General features: G+C 51.0%; 2 protein-coding genes across 2 annotated transcripts in view; one reads left to right on the top strand and one right to left on the bottom strand.

Annotated features, from left to right (window-relative positions):
* Positions 1–10,119, top strand: part of Kctd19 (potassium channel tetramerization domain containing 19) — a 29,046-nt gene extending 18,927 nt beyond the window's left edge. Inside the window, exons 6-16 of the mRNA XM_051168850.1 lie at positions 519–794; positions 2,197–2,357; positions 3,547–3,650; positions 4,060–4,202; positions 4,399–4,482; positions 4,788–4,902; positions 5,281–5,908; positions 7,381–7,572; positions 7,745–7,899; positions 8,087–8,188; positions 9,632–10,119. Coding sequence (XP_051024807.1) covers positions 519–794; positions 2,197–2,357; positions 3,547–3,650; positions 4,060–4,202; positions 4,399–4,482; positions 4,788–4,902; positions 5,281–5,908; positions 7,381–7,572; positions 7,745–7,899; positions 8,087–8,188; positions 9,632–9,745 — 2,074 coding nt within the window. The 3' untranslated portion in view covers positions 9,746–10,119. The remainder of the gene's footprint in view (positions 1–518; positions 795–2,196; positions 2,358–3,546; positions 3,651–4,059; positions 4,203–4,398; positions 4,483–4,787; positions 4,903–5,280; positions 5,909–7,380; positions 7,573–7,744; positions 7,900–8,086; positions 8,189–9,631) is intronic.
* A 302-nt stretch (positions 10,120–10,421) lies between these two features.
* Positions 10,422–19,184, bottom strand: Plekhg4 (pleckstrin homology and RhoGEF domain containing G4). The gene is given in 20 exon segments (XM_051168962.1): positions 10,422–10,739; positions 10,818–11,054; positions 11,646–11,762; positions 12,112–12,289; positions 12,367–12,537; positions 12,628–12,849; positions 12,944–13,033; positions 13,641–13,887; positions 13,956–14,458; positions 14,700–14,882; positions 16,212–16,328; positions 16,426–16,564; positions 16,722–16,870; positions 16,963–17,061; positions 17,210–17,326; positions 17,407–17,481; positions 17,561–17,654; positions 17,781–17,904; positions 17,984–18,147; positions 18,226–19,184. Coding segments are annotated over 20 exon segments (3,738 nt in total). The 5' UTR covers positions 18,684–19,184; the 3' UTR covers positions 10,422–10,485.
* Between the last annotated feature and the right edge of the window lie 6,379 nt (positions 19,185–25,563).

The raw sequence follows: 25,563 nt of genomic DNA, 5'->3' as shown, positions 1-25,563 counted from the left end.
ATATTTGTAGACAAGTTTTCCTCAAACCATGAGGTGTTAACCTTCCACAAAGCAACATAACCAAGGTAAACGCCTCCCAAGGCCTGGAAGGGAAGCTCCAACCCCAGCCTGTGTCACTCCCCTAAATCACAGTGTCAGGCAGGACTGAGAACACTGTTCATCTGTTGGCTGCTGATAGGGCTGCTCTGGAGACTGGAGATTAAACCATGAAAATCCTCCAGCAGGAGGCTAGGATCATGGTAGTACACACCTGCAATCCCAGCACTTGGGAGTCAGAGACACGACCATCACAAGTTTGAAAACAGCCTGGTGTATAGAGTGAGGCCCTATTTTTAAAAAAAGAAATTGAAAATCTCCTGGAAGCCTGTCAGCTGGCTCAGTGTTCCTACTGCCGCGACTCCCAAGGGTTTTGACCTCTAAACTTAACGAGTATACACCAAAATGTTAAGTTGATCCAAACTTGGACTGTGCAAGCAAACAATTTCCACCTTACTGGGTAAATGGTTAGGTGGTAGGAGTACCCACAATGTCCAATTCAGGGGTGATAAAAGATCCCAGAGTTGTCGCTTTCTCCCCAACACAGGTGGCTGTTCCCGGACCTCCTGTCCTCCTCTGAGCCCTGGAAAGGGGAGTCGTACAGCCAGTCTGGAGTCTGTGAAGCCACTTTACATGATGGCACTGGGCCTGTTGGTCAAGTATCCGGACTCTGCACTGGGACAGCTTCGCATTGAGAGCACGCTGGATGGAAGCAGGCTGTACATCACAGGGAACGGGGTCCTCTTCCAGCATGTCAAGTACGTCCCAGTCTCTCAGGGAACCACTCTGTGCCATCAGGCTGGGCTGGGCCCATCTTGGGGAATGACCTTAAGCCTTTCCCATGAACTCAAGGGGAGAATTACCTTTGAGATATTTCACTATTTTACCTCTTCCACCACCATCACCACCAGGTTTGGGCCTCTGAGGAGCAAACTGAGAACAGTTTACAAAGGTCTCCATGATTCAGTGGTTTCCACCTGTTTTATGTCCTTACATTTTTCTATGATAGGTCTGAGGTTCCCAGGCCACAGCCGGGTCTTCAGAGTCCTGGGTAACCTGAGCAAACCCCTTTGCAAAGGTGTTCTCTCCTGCCCTTTTTGTTTTGTTTCGTTTTTCGAGACAGGGTCTCTCTGCGGAGCCTTGGCTGTCCTAGAGTCCTGCACTCACTTTGTAGACCAGGCTGGCCTTGCACTCACAGCAACGGCCTGCCTCTGCCTCCTGAGTGCTGGGATTAAAGGCGTGCACCACCACGCCCAGCTTCTCTCCAGTCTTAGGAGACTTTCCCAAGCCCAGGGTGATCACCTGAGAACAAAGCAGGGCAGGCTTCCCAGAGGACATGGATTACTTTACATTTCTACAGAAGGTTAAAAAGAAACAATTCTATTAGTGCCACAAACTTCATTAGTTCCCAAACTGAAGATAGTGTGTTTTCCCACGGTCACCTGACCTAATTGTGTCATTTTGGACCTTTTAGGCCTATACCATCATTTGTCTCTCCCAGGCATGTCCACTTGCAATGTCACAGAAGGCAAATACAAATACTTTTGACAGAGGGTTGGACTAGAAAATTGGTGTTCATACCTTAGTCTCTTTCTAGGTACGAAGGATGTTGGTAATTTCTCAAAGCCATAGGAGGCAGCCACACCATGGATGAGAGGTCTCAAGCAGATACTTATATAAGAGGACAGGAAGGAAGTGGCTAGGTTTTGGCCTAGCTCAGGCACTCAAGGCTTGATATGAGTGATTTTGTTTGGCTTTGTTGAAATAGGTTTGAAGGAGTGAGCTTATGTCTAGGCTTATTCTCCTTCACCAATCATCAAATTAATCCAGGTACAATGGCACACAGCTTTAATTCAGGAGGCAGAGGTAGGCTGATCTCTGTGAGTTTGAGGCCAGCCTGGTCTACAGAGTGAGTTCCAAGACAGCCAGGGCTCTATTATACAAAGAAACTCTGTCTCTAAAAACAAAAAACAAACAAACAAACAAATCACCAAGTTCAATCAAAGAAATGATTTTTTTTGGTGCCACATTTGACTCAGTGCTGTGACAAGACATCCTGGTCATAGGAGGCTTACAGGTCAGGCTCCTTTAAGGTATAGGACAAAGGAAAAAAAACGGTATAGGACAAAGGTGCTTCATAACAGGCTTTCCTCTGGGCAGGAACTGGCTGGGCACTTGCCGGTTGCCCCTAACTGAGACCATCTCTGAGGTATATGAGCTTTGTGCCTTCCTGGACAAGAGGGACATCACCTATGAGCCGATGAAAGTGGCTCTGAAGACTCATCTGGAGCCAAGGACATTGCCACCCACGGATGCACTCAGTAAATGTCTACTTTACTGTGGTCAAACACAGTAAAACGTCTGTGCTTGAAATTAGCATCAAGGGAGGGTCTGGAGACTAGAGAGGGGAGGGGAGGAGGGCCAGCATCAAGTAGTGTAAATGGGAAGAGGAAGGAACAGTAGGCCAATATTTATGATTTTTTTCTAAAGGAAAACTTCCATGTTAAGTGCCCTCTCCTCACCTCCAATTCCACACTATATCTCAAAATAACGGACAGGGATGCTGCATCTGGGCCTGCACAGATCCCAAGGGCATGCCTGTCCTAGTCTCGGGAGCTAATATGAGCTGCCATTTGTTTTTCACAGCCAGGCATGGAGAAATGGTCCATGAATCCATTTAGAATAGAGCAGAGGAACAAGGAGGAATTTGCGCAAATTATAATTACACAGTGGGCAAACTAGGGTCTAAGTGAGTCTAAATCCAATGTTATTTTCACAAGCTAATAATTTTCTTTTGAGACATGGTCTCCCTATGTAGCCCTGGCAGTCTTGGAATCCACTTTGTAGACCAGGCTAGCCTTGAACTCACAAAGACCCACCTGCCTCCACCTCCCAAGTGCTGGGATTGGTGTGTACCACTATGCAGCTAGTTAATAAACTCTTATTAACAAGTTTTTATGTAAAGCTTAACTATATTACTATCACTCAGTAACATTCAACATTTGCTGAGCGCTGCCATATACCAGGACAGGAATAGACAGTGGAAGAAGCATAAAAGTCAGCAGCTTGGGTTCAGTTCCTGTCTTCTGGAGTTTACTACCTAACTCTGTACAAAGAGAGGGACTCCTAGCTCCATTCTGAGTGGGCACATGAACAGCTGCACAGCTAGGGTATTACCAGCCACAGACCAGAGGGAGCTGGCAGTCTAGATGGACAGGGGCAGCATACTGGCTTGTGGGGAAGATGGGTAGGGTGAAGAAAGAACAGTGCCTTTGGAATTAGAATTCCAGAGTCTTCCCTCCTCACCCAAGATGGCAGGCAGTCCATCTCACTCTCCTAGAAGCATGTGAGCACCAGGAAAGGTTTGTGTCCAGGGTTTTTGTTTCTCAGAGAGGCAAGATGATATGAGTTTTAAGGGTATGGAGTCTTACTGTGCAAACACTACTGACCGAAAACCCCTACTAGTTTTCCTTCTGGTCTTACAATGTTCCCTCTGGTTGATTTCCACAGATGAGGAATGGACAGCAGGAATCACTATATATTCACCCCAACAGATCATCAAGCTTTATGTTGGAAGCCATTGGTATGCAACCACCCTGCAGACCCTGATGAAGGTACCACTAGCCTCAGCTGTCTTCCCTGGCTTTCCCACCTGAACATCCTTGGGGCTTGTCACATGACCTTCACACAGCCGCTTCCAGTACTGCTTAGCATAAGAATCTTTCCCCAACTCCCTTACCAAGAACACTCTGATTCTCTGATAGAAACGTGATGAGCAGCATATTTGGAAGGCCTCAGGAGCGTGGGTGGAGGGGCCTAGTCCAAGAAGGGAGCAGGAAGAGGGACCCCCATTCCCCACTCCTGTCACCTCCATTGCTAAAGCAGAGGCAATGTGCTTCTCCCTAGATTCTCTACTTTGTTTCCCTATGGCCAACATACAGGGAGACGGAAGTCCCCAAGCCTGCTCCTTATTAAACAACAAGGCCTTAGGGGCTGATTCTGATGTGTAACACCCTCCTCTAGTATCCAGAACTTCTATCAAACACACAAAGAGTATACTGGATCACCTACGGACACACCTTGCTCATCCACGGTGATGGCCAAATGTTCCGACACATTCTCAACTTCCTGAGACTTGGAAAACTGTTTTTACCATCAGAATTTAAGTAAGCTAACCCAGTAAATGAGATGATAAAGCCACTAAGGCTGAAACTCTCCATAGCAAAGAAGAACCAACCCTTGGTTGTAGCCTTTTGGGAGGGGGTTCTATTATTTTCAACACGGGCATTATTGTTCAAGGCAAATCCTTCAGGGGCTCATGTCTCCCCTCTCCCCAATCTACCATGTCCTTGTCATTTGCAGAGAATGGCCTCTCTTCTGCCAGGAGGTGGAGGAGTATCATATTCCAGCACTCTCAGAAGCCCTTGCCCAATGTGAGGCATTCAAGTAAGCAAACTTCACTCTGAATTCCATGTTTGGAATTTGGACCTTTACAAATTATTCTTAGAAATGTTCTCACGAGAGAGAGAGCGAGAGCGAGAGCGAGAGAGAGAGAGAGAGAGAAATGTTCTCACCTGCCAGTGGTACCTACTCTGCTCATACCTGGGAGAGGAGGTTGGTGAAATGCGTCAGTATTAGCTGGCGTCCTATCTGAAGCCCTGTAAATCCTCTGTCTCTAATTATCCCCAGCCAATGGGTGACAGGCTGACTGAAGCTTCCTCTCACTAACCCAGCCCTCTTGGTCTCTATAGGTCATGGACTCAGGAAAAAGAATCTGAAAATGAAGAAGCTTTTCCCATTAGGAAGCTGCATGTGGTAACAGAAGGGACAGGACCAATGGTGGAGTTTAGCAGAGATGCCAAGGAAGTAAGCCCCAGCTTTCTTTGGTTGGTGTTGTCCTTAAACGTCACCACCACAGGGCTCAAGGGGCAGGCCCAGCTGCTGGGGGGCTGGTGTAGGAGGAGCAGGGCTCAGATGTGTTAGTAGTATAAGAGCTGGTTCTGAACCCCGAGGAGGCACAGGGGTGTGCTAGCCACTTGGGGCCTGGAATGACAATCTCTCCCTTTCAAACATAAAAGTTGCCTGGGCTGGTACCATATCCTTTCAGACCGAATAAACATAAATGGTGATCCATCTCAGGGGAGAGCATTGTTCTGAGTGAACAGATTGTCTTAAAGGCTGGTTTAAGGGGAAGACTTTGATAATGTCCAACAGGCCCACAGGTATCTGCCCCTCCCTCCCCAGGCCACAGCTTGCATGCCTGCGGACTTCCAAGAATGCAGTGACAGGACTCCATGGAGCAAGGCCAAAGGGAACCTGCCCAGGTCCAGCCAGATGGAAGAGGCTGAACAGTATACCCGGACTATTCAGGTCTCACTGTGCAGAAATGCCAAGAGGGGGGGCAATCCCAGCACATATTCACAATGTTCTGGCTTATGTGCCAACCCAAGGCACTGGGGAGGTCACTCTGAGAGTCCTCCCAAGAAGAAGTGCACCACTATAAACCTCACACAGAAATCGGACGCCAAAGAGCCTCCTGTTACCCCCATGCAAAAACTCATCTCTTTGGTAAGGGAATGGGACATGGCCAACTGTAAACAGTGGGAATTCCAGCCCCTGACAGCCTCCCGGAGCAGCTCTTTGGAGGAGGCTACCCTGCACGTCCCCTCAGGAAGTGAGGCTGCTTCCCAACCTTGTACCTCAGCTGCCTGGAAAGCTCATTCTGTATCCTCAGAGAAGGATGCTGGTGCCCAGCCTGGGCCCGCAGCTGGAGTGAAAGACAAGGGTCCAGAGCCAACTTTTAAGCCATACTTCCCCACAAAAAGAACTGTTACCCTAAAGGACTGGAGCAAACAGAGGCCTAAGGAGAGAGGTAAGTCTTGCCCCATCCTTGACCCAAATCTCATTCCAACAGAAAACAGCTTTCCTGGCTAAGACTACAGAGAGCAGAACCTCCTACTCAGTGAGGCCAACTCTGTGCCAGGCAGTGGGTACTGGCATGAATGGTACATGCGCTTGTTGACTTGAGGAACCAAGAGGTCATGTTAGGTGAAGTGATGAGCATTGTGGGAAAGGAGAACCTAGGAAATAGGAATACAAATGAGGCCAGCCACCGGGGAGTCAGCAGGCAGGGAGGAGGACGGTGAGGGTGTTTGTGGGGTACAGGCACTGCTCTGGCTGGAGGCCTGGTCCCAGGGCACAAGCTGTACAAGTGATGCTGAAGGCAGGAGTCGTCAGCCCAGGTCTTTGGGTCAAGTTCAGAATGTAGAGTTCTGTTCTGACCTTAATAGGGATGAACACCCATGAGAGATTTTTTTTAAGGGAGCATATATGATCAGGTGTATGTTTCTGAAACTTATGCAGGGGCAGAGGAAGTGTGGTCATAGGAGGCAAACTCTCAGCAGCATGGGTGCATTCCAGGCTAGGTAAAGGAGGTGGAGCACTGGAGGACAGCAGGGAGACAGAGGTGCCACTGAGAGGCCAGGTATCTAGGTTGGCTGGGAGCAAGTGAAAGTGGCCTTAATCAAGTGGGTGAACAAAGTAAACAGACCTCTGGGAAGGCATGCACAGCATGTGAGATGTTAAGGCCCTTTAAGGAGGGCCTTTTGGAGACTGAGCTTAAGAAAGTTTGTGGCCAGTGGTGGGAAGACAGCCCAGCAAAGTCAGCTGCGAAGTGCCATATTATATTATTTCTGCCTTCAGAACTCCCTCCTACATCACTCTTATCATCTTCCTTTCTAGTACCCTAAGCCCTGCTTAGAGGCCTTCTTGGACTCTGTGAGTCATACGTTGGCCTGTCAAGCTTTGCAGTAACACATCCTATTCTTCCAGAGTAGAGAAGCATGAAAGGCTGCCCAGGGCCGGGCGTGGTAGCACACGCCTTTAACCCGAGCACTCGGGAGGCAGAGGCAGGCGGATTGCTGTGAGTTCGAGGCCAGCCTGGTCTACAAAGTGAGTTCAGGACAGCCAAGGCTACACAGAGAAACCCTGTCTTGAAAAAAACAAAAATCAAAGGACAAAAAACAAAAACAAAACAAAACAAAACAAAAAAAAGAAAGAAAGAAAGGCCGCCCAGAAAGGTCTGCTCACGTTTTAGTTTTATAGCTTCCAAGTCTCTCACTGGGCTTTTGCTGGTAATATTTGATACTAGTCTTAACTTGAAGATTCTTAGAGTGCTGAAATTTAGGACTGGGCTTGCAACAGTGCCAGGGCAATGAAGTGGCAAGGCCAGGGTACCACTTCCAAAAATCAGGAGAATCCTGGAAGTTGTCAATGAAGACTCTTCTCTGTTGCACTGAGTCTAGGCTCCCAAGCCTAAGAAGAAGCTCTTCTCTATTTTCACAGAAAACCCTGGCCCTGAGCAGCCGCTGCCTAATGTTAATGGGACAGACAACCCGGGGGTCATCCTCAAAGTGACCCACCCCCCAGTGGTGGGTAGTGACGGCTCTTGCCTGTTCTTTGAAGACAGCATCATCTACACTACCCAGATGGATAACATCAAGCACACACAACTCACATCCAGCCCCCAGCCTCCAGGTGAGGCTCTGCAGCCATGCCAGGCCCTGTACTTTGCTGTGAAGATGAAGCCCAACTCAGGATGTTAAGAGTGAACACCCCTTGAGAGCGCTGCACCTCCCCTGCCCCGTGGTTGCCTCTAAGGCCTCAGCTGTGGGCAGCTTTAGCCCTCCCCACTCTTTGTCCTTCGCAGAAGTGACCTTCCTGAGCTTCTCCCTGTCCTGGGAAGAGATGTTTTACGCACAGAAGTGCCACCGCTTCCTGACTGACATCATCTTGGACTCCATCAGGCAAAAGGACCCCAAGGCGACCACAGCCAAGGTGGTGTCCCTGGCCTACCGGCTGTGGGTATGTGTGACAGGCCTTGGAGTGCCTTGTTTCCTCTCACATATCCCCTGCTCTTGCAATACGTAGCGTAGGATGAGAGGATGAAGGGAAGTAGCCAGTGACAGCAGAGGGGCTGAAAAGGCAGGGATGAGAACACACAAGTTGGGAGCTGCTCATGGCCCAGCCTGACTGTAGGCTCTCTTGGCAGACCCTGAACGTCAGCCCCAAGCAGTTTGTGGTGGATTTGCTGGCCATCGCTGGCTTCAAGGATGACCGGCACACGCAGGAGCGTCTGTACAGCTGGGTAGAGGTGAGGCCTACCTGCCCTATATAGGGAATGGCAACTTTGTGACTGCTTCACATGGATACTGTTGCTGCCAGGCCAGTGCTGTCATCCAGAAAACTAGCCAGCTAAGTCTGTGGTCCCTAGTCCCGCAGAGGTCGATGGCTGAAATTAACCACTCAAGACTAGTCAAAAAGCGACATTTCGGAAAGCTGCTTTTATAGTTTTCCTCTAATGACACCAAGTCTGCCTTCAACCCCCACTACCCTGGCCATGCTTGGAAAGCACATGCGAACTCAAACGTATGGGCACGGAGTCAGACTTTACAGCCAGTAACAGCTAGCTGCCCTCCTTAGCTATGATGTCACCAGACTTTTTTTATACTTAAGTCCCTCTATAGCATTTTTTAGGATTTGTTTTTATTTTATGTGTATGAGGGTTTCTGCCTACATGACTGTGCACTGTGTGCATGCAGTGCCCTCAGAGGGCAGAAGAGGCTGTGGGACCCTTGGAAACAGGAGTTACAATTGTTAGTCACCATGCGATGCTGAAAACCAAACCCCAGTTTTCTGCTAGAGTAACAAGTACTCCTAACCAGAGCCATCTTCCCCAGCCCCTTAAAGTATTTTCTAAAAGCATTTTGAGGGTTTTTTTGTTTTTTGTTTTTTTTTTTTTTTGGCGGGGGAATGAGATAGGGTCTCCCTATGTAGACCTGGCTATCCTAGAACTCACTATGTTGGTAGATCAGGCTGCCTCTGCCTCCCAGGGCTGAGATAAAAGGCCTACACTACAATGCTTGACTAAAAAACATTTTTTTTTTTTTTTTTTGTAAAGAAAAAAGGATGTTCAATAAGGACGGAAGAAGGGCTCAGGGTTGAGATTTCCCCACACAGTTTGGCTTTGCTGTATAGGTGACTGAGCCTGGTTGGGCCTCGCGCACCCAGGCAAGTGCCCATATCCCAGCCCCCTCCCTTTTGGAGTTTGAGACACAGTGTAGCTGAACTGTCTACTCTGGCCTTGAGCTCATTTTGTAGATCAATCAAGACTTTAATTCTTTTCTGATTCTGTAGTATAATTTCAGCATTTTATGTGTGAAAGATTTAGCAAATTTCTCAGTAAGCTGGCTTCTATAATCAAGTATATAATGATAGTGTCATTCCCTTTAAACACTTGACTACCCAATTACTGGTAGCTCTCTAGCTTGTATGTTGTTTATAAAGATAAAACGAGCATCTAGGGCTAGAAAGTGGACACAGCATCAGCAAACACATCTTTTACTGTCATTTTGCTCAGTTCTCTGGTAGCCAGAGTCCTATGAAATGTTTTACAGCAGAACTGAGTTTAGAGTACCAAGGGTCCCTATAAGGCTTTCTCTTTCTTTTCCCCTACCCAGAGGAGGGAGTCCCTCACGCAGAGCTAGAATAGAAGAGTGGCCGAGAAATCAGGAATAAGATAGGCCTTTCCTTGCAGCTCACACTGCCTTTCGCCAGAAAATATGGCCGCTGCGTGGACCTTCTCATCCAGAGGGGCCTGTCTAGGTCGGTCTCTTACTCAGTCCTGGGCAAGTACTTACAAGAAGGATAGAGTACCCAGAGATGTGGGTCCCACAGACGACCTGCTCAAGGCTCAGGCAACGACAGAAATCACTCTGTTCTTTATTATAAACAAATAAAAGAGTAAATCACAAGATAACTGTCTAGACTCCTCTGAGACAGCACTGTCAATGGCCAGTGGAACCAGTAGCCAACTCTAATTGACAGCTGTTCAAAGAGCATCAAGTCAAAATAACCAAGCCGGCCAGAAAACAAGAGGCTGCAAATGGGGAGCCAAGGAACTCAAGAATGCGGGGCCTGTGGGGGCATGCTAGCCCTGTATTTGGTGAGATCAGCATTAAGTTCAAGGGTTGAGGAGAACCCACTGGTGTCCCTCATGACTTCTCAGAGCTCCATAGTACTCTAACAGTCTGGAGTTTTGAAATACTCAACTTCTGTCCCATCCTGTCCTTAACTTACAACTGGGGTTGTAGCTGGAGAGGGGACAGAAGATGGATCCCAGGAGCTTGGAATCCAGGTGCTTATTTAGGCTGTGCAGCCAGATGCCCTCCCAGAGGCCCTAGGCCAGTCAGTTGGTGGCTGCATGCATCAGACAGGGGAATCAACAAGGCTATTCCTACTGGGGATGAGGGGTGGGGAGGGAGATGGCCCAGGAGCCAGCCATGCACCGGTTAGAGTAGATCCAGAGGCGTGGTGCTCCTTGGCTGCCGTATCTACTGTTTGTCTTCAAGCCGGATTCAAACCTATGGTGCCAAGTCAAACATGAATGCTTTACTTCTTTGGTTCTAGGGGTGGAGATGGGGTCCTCTGGGAAATGGCCCTGACCCACCCGTTTCCATCTCCCCTAAAGAAAAGGCACCAGGCAGGTTGGGATGGGCTGGTAGGCATAAGGCAAAAGGTGACACTCACACAGGACAAGTCCTCAAGGCCTCTGCCCAGGGCCTGCCCTGACACACAGCTGCTGTCAGAACCACTAGAGCCACTGACTGATGGGCACTGGGATGAGACCTCTGATTCCTCAGGAGCTAAAGAGGAGACTAGGTGAGCTGTCAGCAGAGGAGGCCCAAGCCATGCCTCCCGCCTCTGACTAAGACCACACATACTCAAGGAGGGCTGGCTGCCCAGCTCCGCCTCAGCATCCAGCATGGCCTCCTCCGGGAAGTTGGGTGGATACAGGGAACAGTGAACACCCTGAAGAGCTGGATCTTTGTACAGGTGCAGATTCAGAGACCCCAGAACAGAGCAAGAGGCACGGTCTCCAGGAAGGGATCCCAAGGCACCCAGATAGGGGTTGTCATAGTCAAGTGGGGCCACAGCAATGGAGGCCCTAGAGCGAACATCTGTGTAGGAAAGGGGCAGGTCAGAGCCCAGTCTGGCCTGAGGTAGCCAGGGAAGCACAGGCAAGGAGAGATAAAAGTCCATATGGCCTCCTCACTCCCACCCCCATAGGATGCCCTCTCCTCACTCCCACCCCCATAGGATGCCCACTCCTCACTCCCACCCCCTGTGAGATGCCCACTCCTCACTCCCACCCCCTGTGAGATGCCCACTCCTCACTCCCACCCCCTGTGAGATGCCCACTCCTCACTCCCACCCCCTGTGAGATGCCCACTCCTCACTCCCACCCCCTGTGAGATGCCACTCCTCACTCCCACCCCCTGTGAGATGCCCACTCCTCACTCCCACCCCCTGTGAGATGCCCACTCCTCACTCCCACCCCCTGTGAGATGCCCACTCCTCACTCCCACCCCCTGTGAGATGCCTACTCCTCACTCCCACCCCCTGTGAGATGCCCACTCCTCACCCCCACTCCCATAGGATGCTCACTCCTCATTCCTGTGCCCATAGGACGCCCTCTCCTCATTCCCGCCCCCTGTGGGATGCCCACTCTTCACTCCCATCCCCTGTAGAACACCTACCCAACTCCTCACCTCGTCTCTTTAGGACATAGTCGATACTGCGGTCATTGATAGCTTCCTCACTGGGGGCAATGTCCCAGAAGGCCTTGTTCCCCACACCCATGGATGCCATCTCAGCCATGCGCACCTCTGAGTAGAGAATAAGGCATAAGCGAAGCCTCCCGAGCTGTATCTAACACGCTTTTTCTATATACCCATACCCCAGAGATCAGCCATGACTCTTTCTGGTACCAGACTCCCTGCTCCCAGGCACCCCTGGGAAAGGTACAACGTCCCTTTTAGGGCATGAGACCTCTGTTCTTTCTCCTGCACTGTTGGCTGCTGCTGCACCTCTCCCTCTTCCCAAGCTTTTCCAAGTCACTAGATTCATCCCAGTCTCTGCCAAGACACACTCAAGAAGCTTTACCTTCCCTCTGAGTGTGAACCTTCTCAGGCTCCTGGGAGGACATATGCTCTCTGGACTTGTCCAAGAACTCACCTTTGTTGTGGACAGCCTGCCTCCAGAGCAGGCGGGAGATATCCGCTGTCCAGGCTTGTTTAGTGGCCACACTGGAGGCCTGTAGCACGAACAGGGCCCTGGCCTTGCGACGACGGAACCAGATCTCAAAGCGCAGTTTGCTTTCCCCACAACACTCAGTGAGGCCAAGGTCTGCCATCTACATGGCCAGGGGTAAGAGCTCGGTGAGGCATAGGTGGGGGACAGGAGGCAGGGGTCAGGGTCATGTGGACTTACTTTGAAGGAACGCTTGTAGGTAAATATGTCAACGCCTGCAGGCCCACGGCGAGGCTTGCTGAAGAGCAGCAGCTCCTCAAAGAGGAAAACACGACGGCAGGACTTGTGGCGCCCCGCCCGCACTGTGAACTCATCCTGTCGCACCAGCTGCCCTTGCTCCTTGAGGTTAACCTGCAAAGTTGAAGGCGAGCAGATGTCCAACCATTCCTGCCCTTCTCTTCTGTGTCCACGGTGCTTCCCCACATGGGCTGGGTGACTCACATCACAGCCCTGGATGGCATCCATGGCCAGCAGGTCATTGCCATGTCGCAGCTGGAAGTGCACAAGGCTCTGGGCTGCCTGGAGGGCACCTAGCTCTTGCGCTGGGCCCCCACAGGCCCTTGCCAGCTCCTGCAGTAGCAAGGCGTACTTGCTCATGCGCTGGATGGGCTTGAGTAAGTAGGAAGCCAAGTCCAGGTGGTCTCCCAGTGCTTGCTGTTTCTCCTGCACATAAGTAGGAGATAACAGAGTGGTTGTGGAGTATTTCCCCCCACCCCCACCCCCAGCCCTGCTCGTCCTATAGTCCCAGGCTCCTTACCTTGAAGAAGGTGTGACCATAGTTACTCATCAGGGCATCAGAACGAGGTTTGTTCTTGCTGTACAGTGCATACATTCCAAACTGCACCCTCTACAAGGACACATGGCTCAGCGCAGGCGCCAGAGGACTGGCCCCCAAAAGATATCCCCCCCACCTAGGCTACACCACTCTCTCAGCTTATGAGGACAAAGATGCCAGTAAGTGGCTCCAGGGCAAGGAGCTTCTCCCTAGCCCTGCAGATACCCCTCTGAATGCGGATGATCCAGCAAGAACCAGTGCTCTGCAGGAGCTGTCCAGCTGCCACATTCAGCTCTGCACCTCGCAGGGTTCTGGGACTCTGGGACTCAGGTGTTCACTATTCTCAGCCATGCTATGTCCACTAGGCCTCTCTTCTGGGATTGGAACTTACTCTCTACACCTCCTTTGCCCCTGCTCAAACACCCTCTCTTTTAAACTGGGAACCCTGCCCCAGGTGTAATTACCATCCTAAGTGTAATCTAGAATGATCCTTTTTATTTGTACATCTCTGAACCTGATGAAGTGAAAACACCTCAAGAGGCAGAGATTTCTGTGGGTCTCACTCATAGCTGTACCCTCACGGTGGTCTGCTTTCTCCCAGAGTACTCTCTGTGCAGAGCCTGGCATTATGTATTGTGTCCAAAAGCTCTCCAGAGCTCACGTGGCCTATGGAACTTACATGACGCAGAAAGGCATAAGCCACTCGAGGCGGGTGCCTGGTACAAGCTTCTAGCTCACGCAGGAAGAAATGGTGGTGGAAATCCCGAAGCTTTTCAAGGTTGCCAAAGAGGTGGGCGCGCTGGCCCCGGAGGCCCTGGGGCACATCGGGTCGATCTAGCTCAGGGAAGTAGTTCTGTATTGTGTAGTCAAGGGCCCGGACATACTCACGCTCTGTGGCCACCATCTCTGACAGTACTAGCTGTAGCCTACGAGGTAGGTGAAGTCAGGACCCAAGACCCTCCACTGACCCCCCTGCCCCGCCCTCTGCTGATACCTGTTGGGGCTCCTGCAATCAGAGTTGTTTGAAAGAGGCACGGAAGGGGATGATCTGGGCTGGACACCACCTCCAGCCTCAGGTCTGTGGCAGTCAGCAATAGTGGTTGCATAGTGGCCATGATGGGCAGCATCACCAAGATGCTGCCCCAGATTCCGATCAAAGCTATAGGCCTTCCTCAGTGGAGGGATGATGGGTACAGCAGGGGCCCTCCTGACACGCAGGGTAGCTGTGCTGTTCATTGATGGTGGCTTCAGTGCAGCCTCAAGCTTCTGATCCAGAGCCAGCCAGGTGTCCTGGCATTGTGCCCAGGCCCAGCGGCATTCCTGGCGGATGCCTTCTGAGCCTAGGCCTGTGGCCAGAGCCCACATTTTCCGGAAGTGGGCAGGGGGCAGGTCAGGATGTCTTGTCCAGTGCAGCTGTAGTTGCTGCAGCACAACCTCTGGGCGCTCCTGCTGCAGCTCTGTTAGGACCCGCTGCCCTTCCTCCATCCATGTTGAGGCCTGTAACACCAAGGTCACAGAGACATAAAAGCAGGACATCAGCAAGCTTCCAGCGCCTTCTCTTGTGCTCCCTGTCCCACTCTCTGGCTAGCTAGGGGACGTTGGTCCCAGGCTACAATCCAGAAGTTCACAATTTTGAGATCAGACTGAAAGGAAGAAAAGAGAACAAGCAAGCCAGACAGAAGGCTCTCAGACTCTGGAGTTTGGGTGGTGACAGGTACAACCCCTCCAGCTCAGCTACCTGCTTGAAGAGCTGAAACAGCTTCTCAGCATCTGTCAACCGCTGGCGCCTCTGGGCCAAAGCTCTGGAAAATTCCGTCAGCTGGGATCTCAGGGCCAGAAAGCGCTTTGCAAGGGGCCCCAGCTCAGGAGCCTCCCAGCCAAGCAGAGGCTGCAGTAGCTTCTCCCCTTGCCTGACCTGTCCCTGGAGAAACAGGCTGAACTCAGCTGCTGATCCATCCCACACTTGGATCCTTCCTCTGGCATCAGACTCCAGGGCAAAACCCAGAGTCCTTCCTCATTCCCAAGCACAGCTAAAACTGGACACATGAAGGTCTTCCATCAAAACACCCGATCCCCTGAGTCCTTTCACCGTCTCACATGGCTGTATTATCAAGTCCTACAGATTTTCTACGTCTGTTTTTTTGTTTTTTTGTTTTTTTTAACTACCATTCTAGGCAGATGAAGCATTACAGTTGGGCCTCTGTATTTGTAGGTTCCATATATGTGGGCTTCACATTCATGGATTTAACTAACTTTGTATTAAAGGTATTTGAGAGAGCCAGACACAGTGGCACACACCTTTAATTCTTGCAGTTGGGGAGGCAGAGGCAGGTGGATTGCTTTGAGTTTGAGGCCAGCCTGGTCTACAAAGCCAAGTCCAGGACAGCCAAGGCTACACAGAGAAACACTGTCTCAAAAAAAAAAAAACAAAGGAAAAAAAGTATTTGATTATTTTAAAAGTATGAAAGGATGTCTATAGGCTATCTGCAAGCACTACACCACTTTATGTAAGGGACCTGAGCATCCACACATTTATCCAAGATATGTCCTGGAACCTATCCCTAACAGACACTCAGCTACCTCTAAACTGGATTTCCTACATCCATTTTCCCAGAAGCCAATGTCATCTTCCTAGATACTCAATCTGGTTATGGAATTTCTTAAACTTCTTGGTAGTATCAGTTTCTAGATGTACTTCACCTCACCCCACCCTTCTACCACAAGACTTTTTTTTTTTTAATTATTTTATTTGCACTGGTGTTTTGCCGACATATGTATGTCTGTGAGAGGGTGTCAGGAACTGAACTCAGGACCTCTGGAAGGGCAGTCAGTGCTCTTAACCACTGAGCCATCTCTCTAGCCTGCCCCCCTTTTTTTGAGGCCGGGACTCTTATGAAGTCCTGGTACAACAATCCTCTGCCTCTTCAGAGCCCGAACTGAAGGCATGTGCATCACCACGCCCGGCTCTCTGCCCGAACTGAAGGCATGTGCATCACCATGCCGGCTCTCTGCCACAGAACTTCTGAACATACTGTTTCGCAGCCTTGATCGTCTCTCCATCCCCAAATTATTCTTCCATGCTGCTTCTTCCTAGCGTCCTTATGTTTGTGTGCAAATACATGAACCTCTGATTACAACTGATCTCTGCTGAATGGTAACCTCCGAGAGAAAAGGATGTTTGCCTTCACTCGTGCCACAGCCCTAGGCCCTGGCCCCAGTCCCTGCAGAATGAACAAGTATGGAAACTTACCTGGGCAACCTGGTCCAGCTCTTGAAAAGGGCCTTGGGCCTGTAGCAGCACGTCCAGTGAGGGTTCCACTGGTTCCTCCAGTCCTGGCCAGCCCACCTCCTGTAGCCATACTTCAATCTGGAGGACACAAGTAGGAGCACACGAAGGCAGCTGCTATGGTGGGAGTTACAGCTGAGACCACAGGCAGGACACACTCTGGATAGGTAGTTCCCACCTGGCGCAGCCCACCCTCCTGGGCTTCCAGCGCTTGGAGGAGCTCTAGGGTCCGTACTCGCTGGTTGCTCTGCAGCGTTAGCTGATGCAACAGTCCATCCACTTGACCATACAGCTCATCAGCCTTGTCCACTGCAGACCTGTGGAAGGCATACGACCTTGTCCTGCACTCTGCAGGCCCTTTCTCTACTATGCTGGGACTCGCATCTAGCATGTGCCGAGGCAGCTGGTTGAGTATCAGACACACGTACAGGAGGCTGAGCTGGGCTAAGTTCTGGTAGCTGCGCTTGCATTTACCTGTCATCAGGGCTCAGGTTCACCTCTGCCATCCCTTGCTTCAGCCATGCCAGCTCCAGGCTTCCCTGGCTTTGTAACCATGACAACTGAGGCGACTCTAACACCTGCTGCATGAGGGACTGTGACTGCTGGAGTAGCTGACCAACTTCCTGTAATTGAGAGGAGCAACATGCATTGGTGGACAAGGGAGAGAAATAGGAAGTCAGGGGAACATTTGAGGCAATTTGGAGGGGAGACTCACTCCGGACTCTGCGGGCTGCTGCGCAGCCTCCATACTGCCGATGACCCCCCGAAGCAGGGCACAAACCACCCGGCAACTCTGCTGTAGGGTTTCCAGACGCTGTGAGCAGACAGACAGCATGACCAACGTGCAGGGTTGCTCCCAGGCTCCAGACCACAGCAGCCAGTTTCCTCCTGGTCAAGCTGACCCAGGAAAGGCTCCCTACCAGGTCCAACCAGAACCTTCCACCCCCAGCTGGCGCACTGACCATCCGGAAATCCAGCCAGGCTTGATGGCAGTAAGATAGGCATCCTCCTAGCGACGTGGGCAACTCCACGTGAGGAATGTGGGTCAGCAGGCTTTGGTGAGAGGGAAGATGCTTGAACTGCAGAAGACGGCGGGATGGTGCAGGAAATGTGTGGACAAAGATTCCCCACCTCCATCCTAGCCAACCTGGCTCGGTACCTGAAGCCCTGTGGACATTTCTTCTGGCATCTTTCCAAACAGCAGCACTTCTTGTACAGATCCTGGGGCTGCTTCCTGCAAGGAATCAAAGTTCAGCTCCTACCCCTCGCCTATACAGAAGACAAATGGAAAGGGGCCAAAACTCTCTACTCACTTGTAGTTGCCTGAGGCCCCTGATGAGCAAAGAGCTCGGGGAACAAATTCGGGCATCAACCAGTACGGTCAGTCCCAGGGCCTGCACTTCAGGCCTAAATGGGGAGTTTTGTTTTAATGCTTGATTCACAGATCATAGCACGTCACAGCTCAGGCTCAGTGTCCCGTTCTCCACCCCGCCCCCACCCCCACCCCTCAACTCCTAGGTTTCTCCTTCAAACCTGGGGATGCCTCGAAGGTAGAATAAAAGACTCAGAAACTCATGGCTGTTACACTTGGGATGAAGCCAACCTGGGCTGTGGGCACACAGAAGCAGCACTGCTCGGCCTTCGGCATCGCGCGTCCCTGCGGAGAGGAGAAAATGAAGACTGGCAGAATTAGGTCACCCTTCCTCCACGTCAGATATCTAAGTCCTCCCAGCTACCTGGTAGGGCAGCCATGCCACTGGCCAGGAGCTCCCAGGTGAGGTCTTGAGCTAGGAGACTGTCAGCAGCAGCAGGCTTAGGGACGCTGGATCCGCTAGAGTCTTGAGAAGAGAAACGGCTCAGGTCTGAATTGGGACAGTCCCCCACAAAGCCCCTTCATGGACTAGGGGTTCAGGCTGAGTAGGGCCCCACTCCCTCCACAGGTCTCCCAGTCTCCTTACCTTCCTCCAGTAGCTTTGACGATGATGTCTCTGGCAAAGGGCTAAAGCCAGTTGGCAGCGCTCTGCCTGAACCTGGGTCCCCTAGCAAGCCTCCTCCTCGACTAGCATCCTCACCCTGGGTCAGGCTGAGGTGAGAAGACATAGCGTACAAGCGATTGTCCACTTCAGAGAAGGCTGGCTCCTCTGACTGGGCGGAGGGATCCCCTACCATGCTCCTCCGGCAGTGCCTGGACCCATCTGCAGTCCTTTGAGCTGGAAGTGATTGAGACTTCTTGGACAAGAAACCTCCCTGTATTGCTGTGCCTTGGGTTGCCCCTACTGCTGGGCTTGAAGGTCTGGGGTCCATAGCCTGTATCTGGTGAGCCAGTTCCTCCTCCTGCTGGGTGTTCTCAAAACTGCACAAAGCAAGCCTCCTCCCGTCTGTAGCATGGCCCTGGGAGTCTGGGGGCCCCTCCCCACACTCAGGAAGCCCTTCCATCACTCCCTGGGAAGAGTGGGCCTGCTGTGGGCAAATGGGTGATGGTTGGGCCTCGGTGTGAAAGACGACTTCCGCTCATCCAGGAACTGGTTTGAAGATGATGGGGGCACGACTGCGCGGGCAGACAAGCCGGGAACACTAGGCGGTAGGAAGTGCTAGTCTGGGTACCAGGTCTCCGGAAGCGTTGCCGCCCCAGTAGTCCAGCCTGGTGAGGGAAAGCAGAGTCTCCTTTGGGCCTAAATCTGGGTCGTGCTCCTCTGAGCCTCTGCCGGGCGGCCCTACCTTCGGACACACGCTCACGCCAGGCTTAGCAGGCCCACGGGCGGTTCTCCGCTGCAGCTCGCCCAGCCTGGCCCTGGCCTAGTCGCCTGTACCGGTGCTCCCGGCCCCTCGCGGGTCACCTGCACACTCACACCCGTAAGACGCACGGTGGGGAACTGTGAGGCCTGGTGGACCACGCCGCCGGCGCCCTCGAACGAACGAAGAACGAACGCGCCACAGCCTCGACTACGGGTATCGCGAGGTCGCCCGGCGTCCAAGGGCGCCACCTTCTGGCAGCTCGAAGGAACCGCAAGGCCGCTTGGGGACGCGGCGCCCTCTAGTGCCTGGAGGACCAAATTACAGGTTCGTCGGAGGGCAGGCAGCCTCTCAGACTGCGGGAGGATGCAAAGAGAGCGGACAGTCCCCGACCCCAGCCCTATCCCCATCACCGCCCCGGCCTCCAGGCGGGTGGACTTCCACTCTCAGCGCCATGGGGACTTCGCATTCAGCGGATCGTGGCAGCACCCACAACCCATCCCACTGTGCACATTGCACGACTTACCCAGAGCTGAAACTGTCTGAAAGGGTGAGTGAGCGGCGGCACTGCCGGATACAAAGAAGGCTCTTGCACAAAGCACAGGACCCACTTGTGGGATGAGAGCAAGGCTCCTCACTAGTCCCCTTTTGGACATGAGAATACTTGCCCAGCTCCCCTTTGCAAGAGGAGGACCACTCGGTGCTCGTGGCCCCCAAATCTGGCCCAAAGAAGACATGTGGGTTCAGGGTTAGGGGAGGACCCTAGAGAGACCTCCTAAGCCCAACCAGCTGCGTGCGGATAATCTTCATGGAGAGTGGGAGGGACCGCTCCACTGTAGCCTGTGATAGATCTCCCCTTAGGTACTCGGGCCCACCCACCACAAAACAGGTTGGATGGGCTGTGAGGTCTAATACAGTGGCGGGGCCCTTGCCTGGCTTGTATGTGCCCCAGGTTCAATCAATAAAAACAAAGTTTCAAGAAATGAATTGTGTAATTCCCATGACTGGTTGAACTGGAAGATGAGGTACAGGTAGTAATGCCTCTGGGTGGGAACTGACCCAAGTGTGCAAAAACCCGTGTGCCGCCCAAACCCTCCATCTCATTGAATCCAGGCTGGGGCTCTGGAGCTGGAGACCAGCTGGGGGACCTGGTTCCACCAACTCACCTGTTGTGGGGTGCTCCAGGGATTCTTTTCTCTTCACACCTCGTCCTTCTCTCCTGTAAAACAAGAAAGCCATTTTGTTCTCCGGGGATTTTCAGGTGGACCAGGAAAGGCCTGATGTGTCCTCTTCTTAGTTAGGGGATCTGATCTTGAAACCGTTGCAAGGCGCACGGGTAGCTGGTAGAGCCCCAGCAGCTCTCAGCTCTGAGGTTAGAAGTCCTTTTGGAGTGAGTGGGCCTATCACTCTTTTGAATTTGTGGGGAGATCCTACAAAAAGGTTAGCCATGCAACCAGGAAAAAAAACAAAAAACAAAAACAAACAAACAAACAAAAAAAAAACCATGCAGCCTCCACGGCCTTGGTCCCTGGGAGGAGAGGATGCTAGACAATAGTGACTCCTGGCTCTATGACAGGCACTCCCTTCATGAATCTAAGTATCCGCTGCAGCCATGGTACAAACAACAGCACTTCCTCTACCCAGCTCAGACTCCAAGGCGGATTCTGACGGAGAGCATGGGGCAGGGCTGGCCTTGGAGTTTGCCTGCCAGGCCCCAGCCCCCGGCCATGTCTTTTGTCCCTCCTCCCTCTAGCTTCGGTGAGCACCGGGTCCAGGCTCGGAGTCTGTCCTTGGTTCTTGTCCCAGGCCACCCCCACTGAGTCATTACCTTCCCCCTCCCTCCTTCCCTCCATCCCTGTCTCCCTCTTGCCTCTGAGACTCACCTTCACCTACTAGCCAGGCCCCCAGGAGTTATGAGAAGTAGATGGCCCTCCTGGCAGGTACATAGCCCTTCTCAGTGACAGAAGCAAATAAGAGCCATCAGGCCACAGGCCCTAGCTGACCAGGGGCCTTCTGAGCACAGGAGGCAGTTAGGGGAGGGCACACATGCTGGGATAGAGGCAGGACTGTGGTCTTTCCTTTCCACATAGAATGTGCCCTGTAAGCAGACGGTATGTTGTTCACTTTCATATGTCTAGCTCTGTACTTCAAGTCTGGCACAGAATAAATATCTATGACTAGTCACATGCCCCTGAACTCCCAAGCTATCCATCTGTGGGTCACATGCAAACCACAGTTGAAGAAAGTGACTGATAGAGACAGATTCAGACAGAAGTGGCAGAGAGCTGTAAAACACACGAATCTGGGATGGTAAAGGCACAAACAGGAGCAGGGACAGACACTGGCCTAGTGAGGTACATTGGGGGACTAGGCCTAGAGCCAACCTGGGGTGGCTGACCACAGCAGGCTATGAGGGCTGAGCTTGCAAATCTGAATAGTGACTCACGGAGACCATCTCTGGTTCTGCTGGCTGCTCAGTCTACTCACAGAAGCCTTTGCCACTGAGATCATGAAAAGTGGACAGGCCCTGCCTGGCCCCTTCCCTAACCCTCTCTGCCTCTCTTTTCTTGACAACAAGATTAAATATTAAAAAAAAAAAAAAAAAAGAGTAACCTCTGAGCTTTGTAGGCTTGGGTATAAAAGGACCAATAGGCACCCTTCTTCAACACTGCTATAAATAGTAAATACAAGCTCAAACCTTCCAGACTTTGCTCATCTCTAACCTAAATAAACCCAGACTTCTTGCTATGGCATTCAAGGCCACCAGAGGCATGCCAGCCTATTTTCATAGGTCCCAGACTGCTCTTAGAAACATAGCTGACTAAAAGTCTTTTGTCTCATACCACTTTCTTTGACTCAGAACCCTCCTTTTTAGGCTGGTGTTGTAGTACGTGTCTCTAATGTTAGCACTTGAGATGCATAGGCTGGAAGATCACAAGTTCAAGGCTGGCTTGGTCTACATAGACTTAAAAAGTTCCAGGCAAGGTAAAGCGTCATAATAAGATCCTGTCTTTTGTTTTTTTAAGATGGTGGGAAATAGCTAGAGCATGGTGGCACACGCCTTTAATCCCAGCACTCAGGAGGCAGAGGCAGGTGGATCTCTGTGAGTTCAAGGCCAGCCTGGTCTACAAAATCAGCCCAGGACAGCCAGGACTACAAGAGAAACCCTGTCTCGGGGGGGGGGGGGGGGGGGGGGGGGGAGAAGAACATGGTCGGAAGCTGGGGGGATAGCTTACAAGTATAAGGTCCTAAGTTTGATGCTCATTTTTTTTTATTGTTTTTTGTTTGTTTGTTTTGTTTTATCGAGAGTTTCTCTGTGTGGCCTTGGCTGTCCTGAACTAGCTTTGTGGATCAGGCTGGCCTCGAACTCACAGCACTCCTCCTGCCTCTGCCTCTGCCTCCTGAGTGCTGGGATTAAAGGTGTGCGCCACCACGCCCAGCGATCCTTTTTTTTTTTTTTTTTAAGCTAATCATGCTGGCACACTTGTAATCTTAGCACTGGGGAGGCAAGCACAGCAGATCCTGGGGCTCAGTGGCCTGCCAGCCCATCCTACTTAGTAAGTTCTAGGCCAATGAGAGGAGAGACCTGTCTCAAAAATTCAAAGTGGATGGCTGGAGAGGTGGCTCAGATGTTAAGAGCACTGTCTGCTCTTCCAGAGGTCCTGAGTTCAATTCCCAGCAACCACATGGTGACTCACAACCATATATACCCTCTAATGGCCTCTTCTGACATGCCGATGTACATGCACATAAAATAAATAAATATTTTAAAAAATTTAAAGTGGATGGCTTCTAAACAACAACACACACATACACTCTTTCCCCTTTAAGGCCTGGATTCCCCTCTTCGTTCATCTCAGGGGATATACCCACCCTGCCATTTTGTCCAGTCAAGTGGCCAAGCGTGGATAAGGTCTTGACTTGCTCGCTCCTACAGAGCAAATGCCTGACAGCTTTCCCCACTCCCTAAGCTGTGCTCACTAGCTTTGTGGGCCTCCAGAGATCTGCTCAATCAAAACTCTTGGAGTAGGCGAGTGTGGTGGCACATGCCTTTCATCCCGGCAATATGGTGAGTTTGAGGCCAGCATGGTCTACACACCGAATTCCAGGCTAACCTGGGGCTGCATAGCGAGACCCTGACTCCAAAAACCAAACATGCTGGAGTAGGCTGAGGAATCCCTGTGTTTTGACAAACTCCCCAGGTATCCTGACACTGAAAAGCAGCGGAGCAACTTTTTTGTTTGTTTGTTTGTTTGTTTCCTCTTTACCTAGTCAGAGCTGCTGAAGTCGCCGCCCCAGAGCCCTTACGTCTCTAGCTTTCCTTTATTGGAATCCACCATTTGAGCTTTCAGATAATCATCTACTTCTTCCTGGCCCTCTTTTTCCCAGAATGCAAAGACCCACAGCATTTCCCATGCACCTTTGCCTTGCAGTATAAGCGAGCTCCGTTACCACAGAGCCAGGGATAGGACAGTCTCTTCCCATTTTAATCCTAGCAGTCATCTTATGAAGTGCTAAGTGTGATTCTTAATCCTTTTTGTTATTGTGTTGCTTTTGAGACAGGGTTTCACTGTGTACCTCTGGGTAACCTGGGACTTGCCATGTAGACCAAGCTGGCCTCAACCCCACAGGGATCCACCTACTTCTGCCTCCCCTCTGCTGGGATTAATGGTATTTTGCCATCCCACCCTGCTTCGGCTAGCCCCTTTTAGAAATGGGGAAACTAAGGCTCAAAGAGCTCAGGTAACAGGTCCCAGATAATGTAGACAATACACAACAGCGAGGACTGACTCCAGATCATCAACTACTTAGATTAACTATCAGGTCTTATCACTGTCAGCTTTTAGCAACTCGAGGGCAAAGCTAAGTCACTCTTCCTTCTCTTTACCTTTTCCACATGAATATCACAGGGGGAAAAATGACCAAGTCTGTGGGTATTTGACATGTTCTAAGGTCCTCAGACCCAGGGACAAGAAGAGTGAGCCAGTGATTGCCTACAGCTGTGTGGTGTGAGTGGGATGAAAAAAATGACTTCTCTTGGGGCTGGAGAGATGGCTCAGTGGTTAAGAGCGCTGCCTGCTCTTCCAAAGGTCCTGAGTTCAATTCCCACCAACCACATGGCAGCTCACAACCATCTATAATGTGATCTAATGTACACTGTATACATAATAAATAAATAAATAATTTTTAAAATGACATCTCTTGAGTTCAGGGCAGTAAAGGGAGGGGAGGGGGATGATGATGAAACATTCCATTCTTATAACATGAGAAGGTTTGTACAACTATGGGAACATAGCTGGGCGTGGTGGCGCAACAGCAAGCATATTGCTGTGAGTTTGAGGCCAGCCTGGTCTACAAAGCAAGTCTAGGATAGCCAAGGCTACACAAAGAAACCTTGTCTCGAAAAACAAAACAAAACAAAACAAAACAAAAACAAACCAGCTATGTGAACATCCTAAAAACTGGGGCTGGACAGAAAGCTCAGTTGGTTAAAGCACTTGCTACCCTTTCAGAGGACTGGAGTTTGCTTCCAGGAGGTTCACATGCCCCACTAGCTCCAGGTGATTCAGTGCCTCTGGGGTGTCTCAGGGTACCTGCATTTATGTACATACTTACATGCAGACACATATACCCACACACAGTTAAAAATAAAACCTTGTTTTGAGACGGTAGCTCTCTATGTCTTTGAACTTGCCACATGGACCACAATGGCCTTGAACTCACAGAGACAGGCCTGAGTGCTTTGCCTCCTGAATGCTGGGATTAAAGGCATGTACCACCATACCAGGTGAAGGGATGTGACAAAAAACAAACCCTAACTGTACATTTTGCCATTTTATTCTCAAATATGCTTTTAAAAAAAATTCTTGTCGGGTGTGGTGGCGCACGCCTTTAAATCCTAGCACTTGGAAGGCAGAGGCAGGAGGATTGCTGTGGGTTCAAGGTTAGCCTGGCCTACAAAGGGAGTTCCAGGACAGCCAGGGTTGTTACACAGAGAAACTCTGTCTCGAAACAAACAAACAAACAAACAAACAAACAAAAGGGCTGGAGAGATGGCTCAGAGATAAGAGCACTGACTGTTCTTCCAGAGGTCCTGAGTTCAATTCCCAGCAACCACATGGTGGTTCACAACCATCTATAATGTGAAATGACGCCCCCTTCTGGCATGCAGGTGTACACGCAGGCATAACACTGTATACATAATAACAAACAAAAATAAAGTCTTCAGACCACAGTAGGGACTGCACTGTTATCGAAGGGTTCCATGGCCCATACTGCTTTGATATGTATCATAAATTCTCAGGGTAGCCAACTCCCTGGGAATTTAACTTCCTATCTGTCATAGGCAGAGAGACACTTGTTCATTTGGCTCACACATGTCCTTCCATAGAGGCTTTGTCCTTGGACAGCTTAGACCCTGACATCCACGGCTCTCTCCCTGCTGCCCTTTCCCATTGAGAGACCTTCTTCCTCAGCCCATACAGTGGTCCCCTAGACGGCCACCAATGCCTCCTGCTGGGAGGAGGAGGAGGATGGAAAAGTTGTTATGTGGACCAGAGGGGCTAATACTTCTGCCTAAGAT

This window comes from Acomys russatus, chromosome 26 (genome assembly GCF_903995435.1).
Source record: "Acomys russatus chromosome 26, mAcoRus1.1, whole genome shotgun sequence".
NCBI lineage: Eukaryota > Metazoa > Chordata > Mammalia > Rodentia > Muridae > Acomys > Acomys russatus.
The sequence above is the reverse complement of the archived record's forward strand: the minus strand, read 5'-3'. Positions and strand labels throughout refer to the sequence as shown.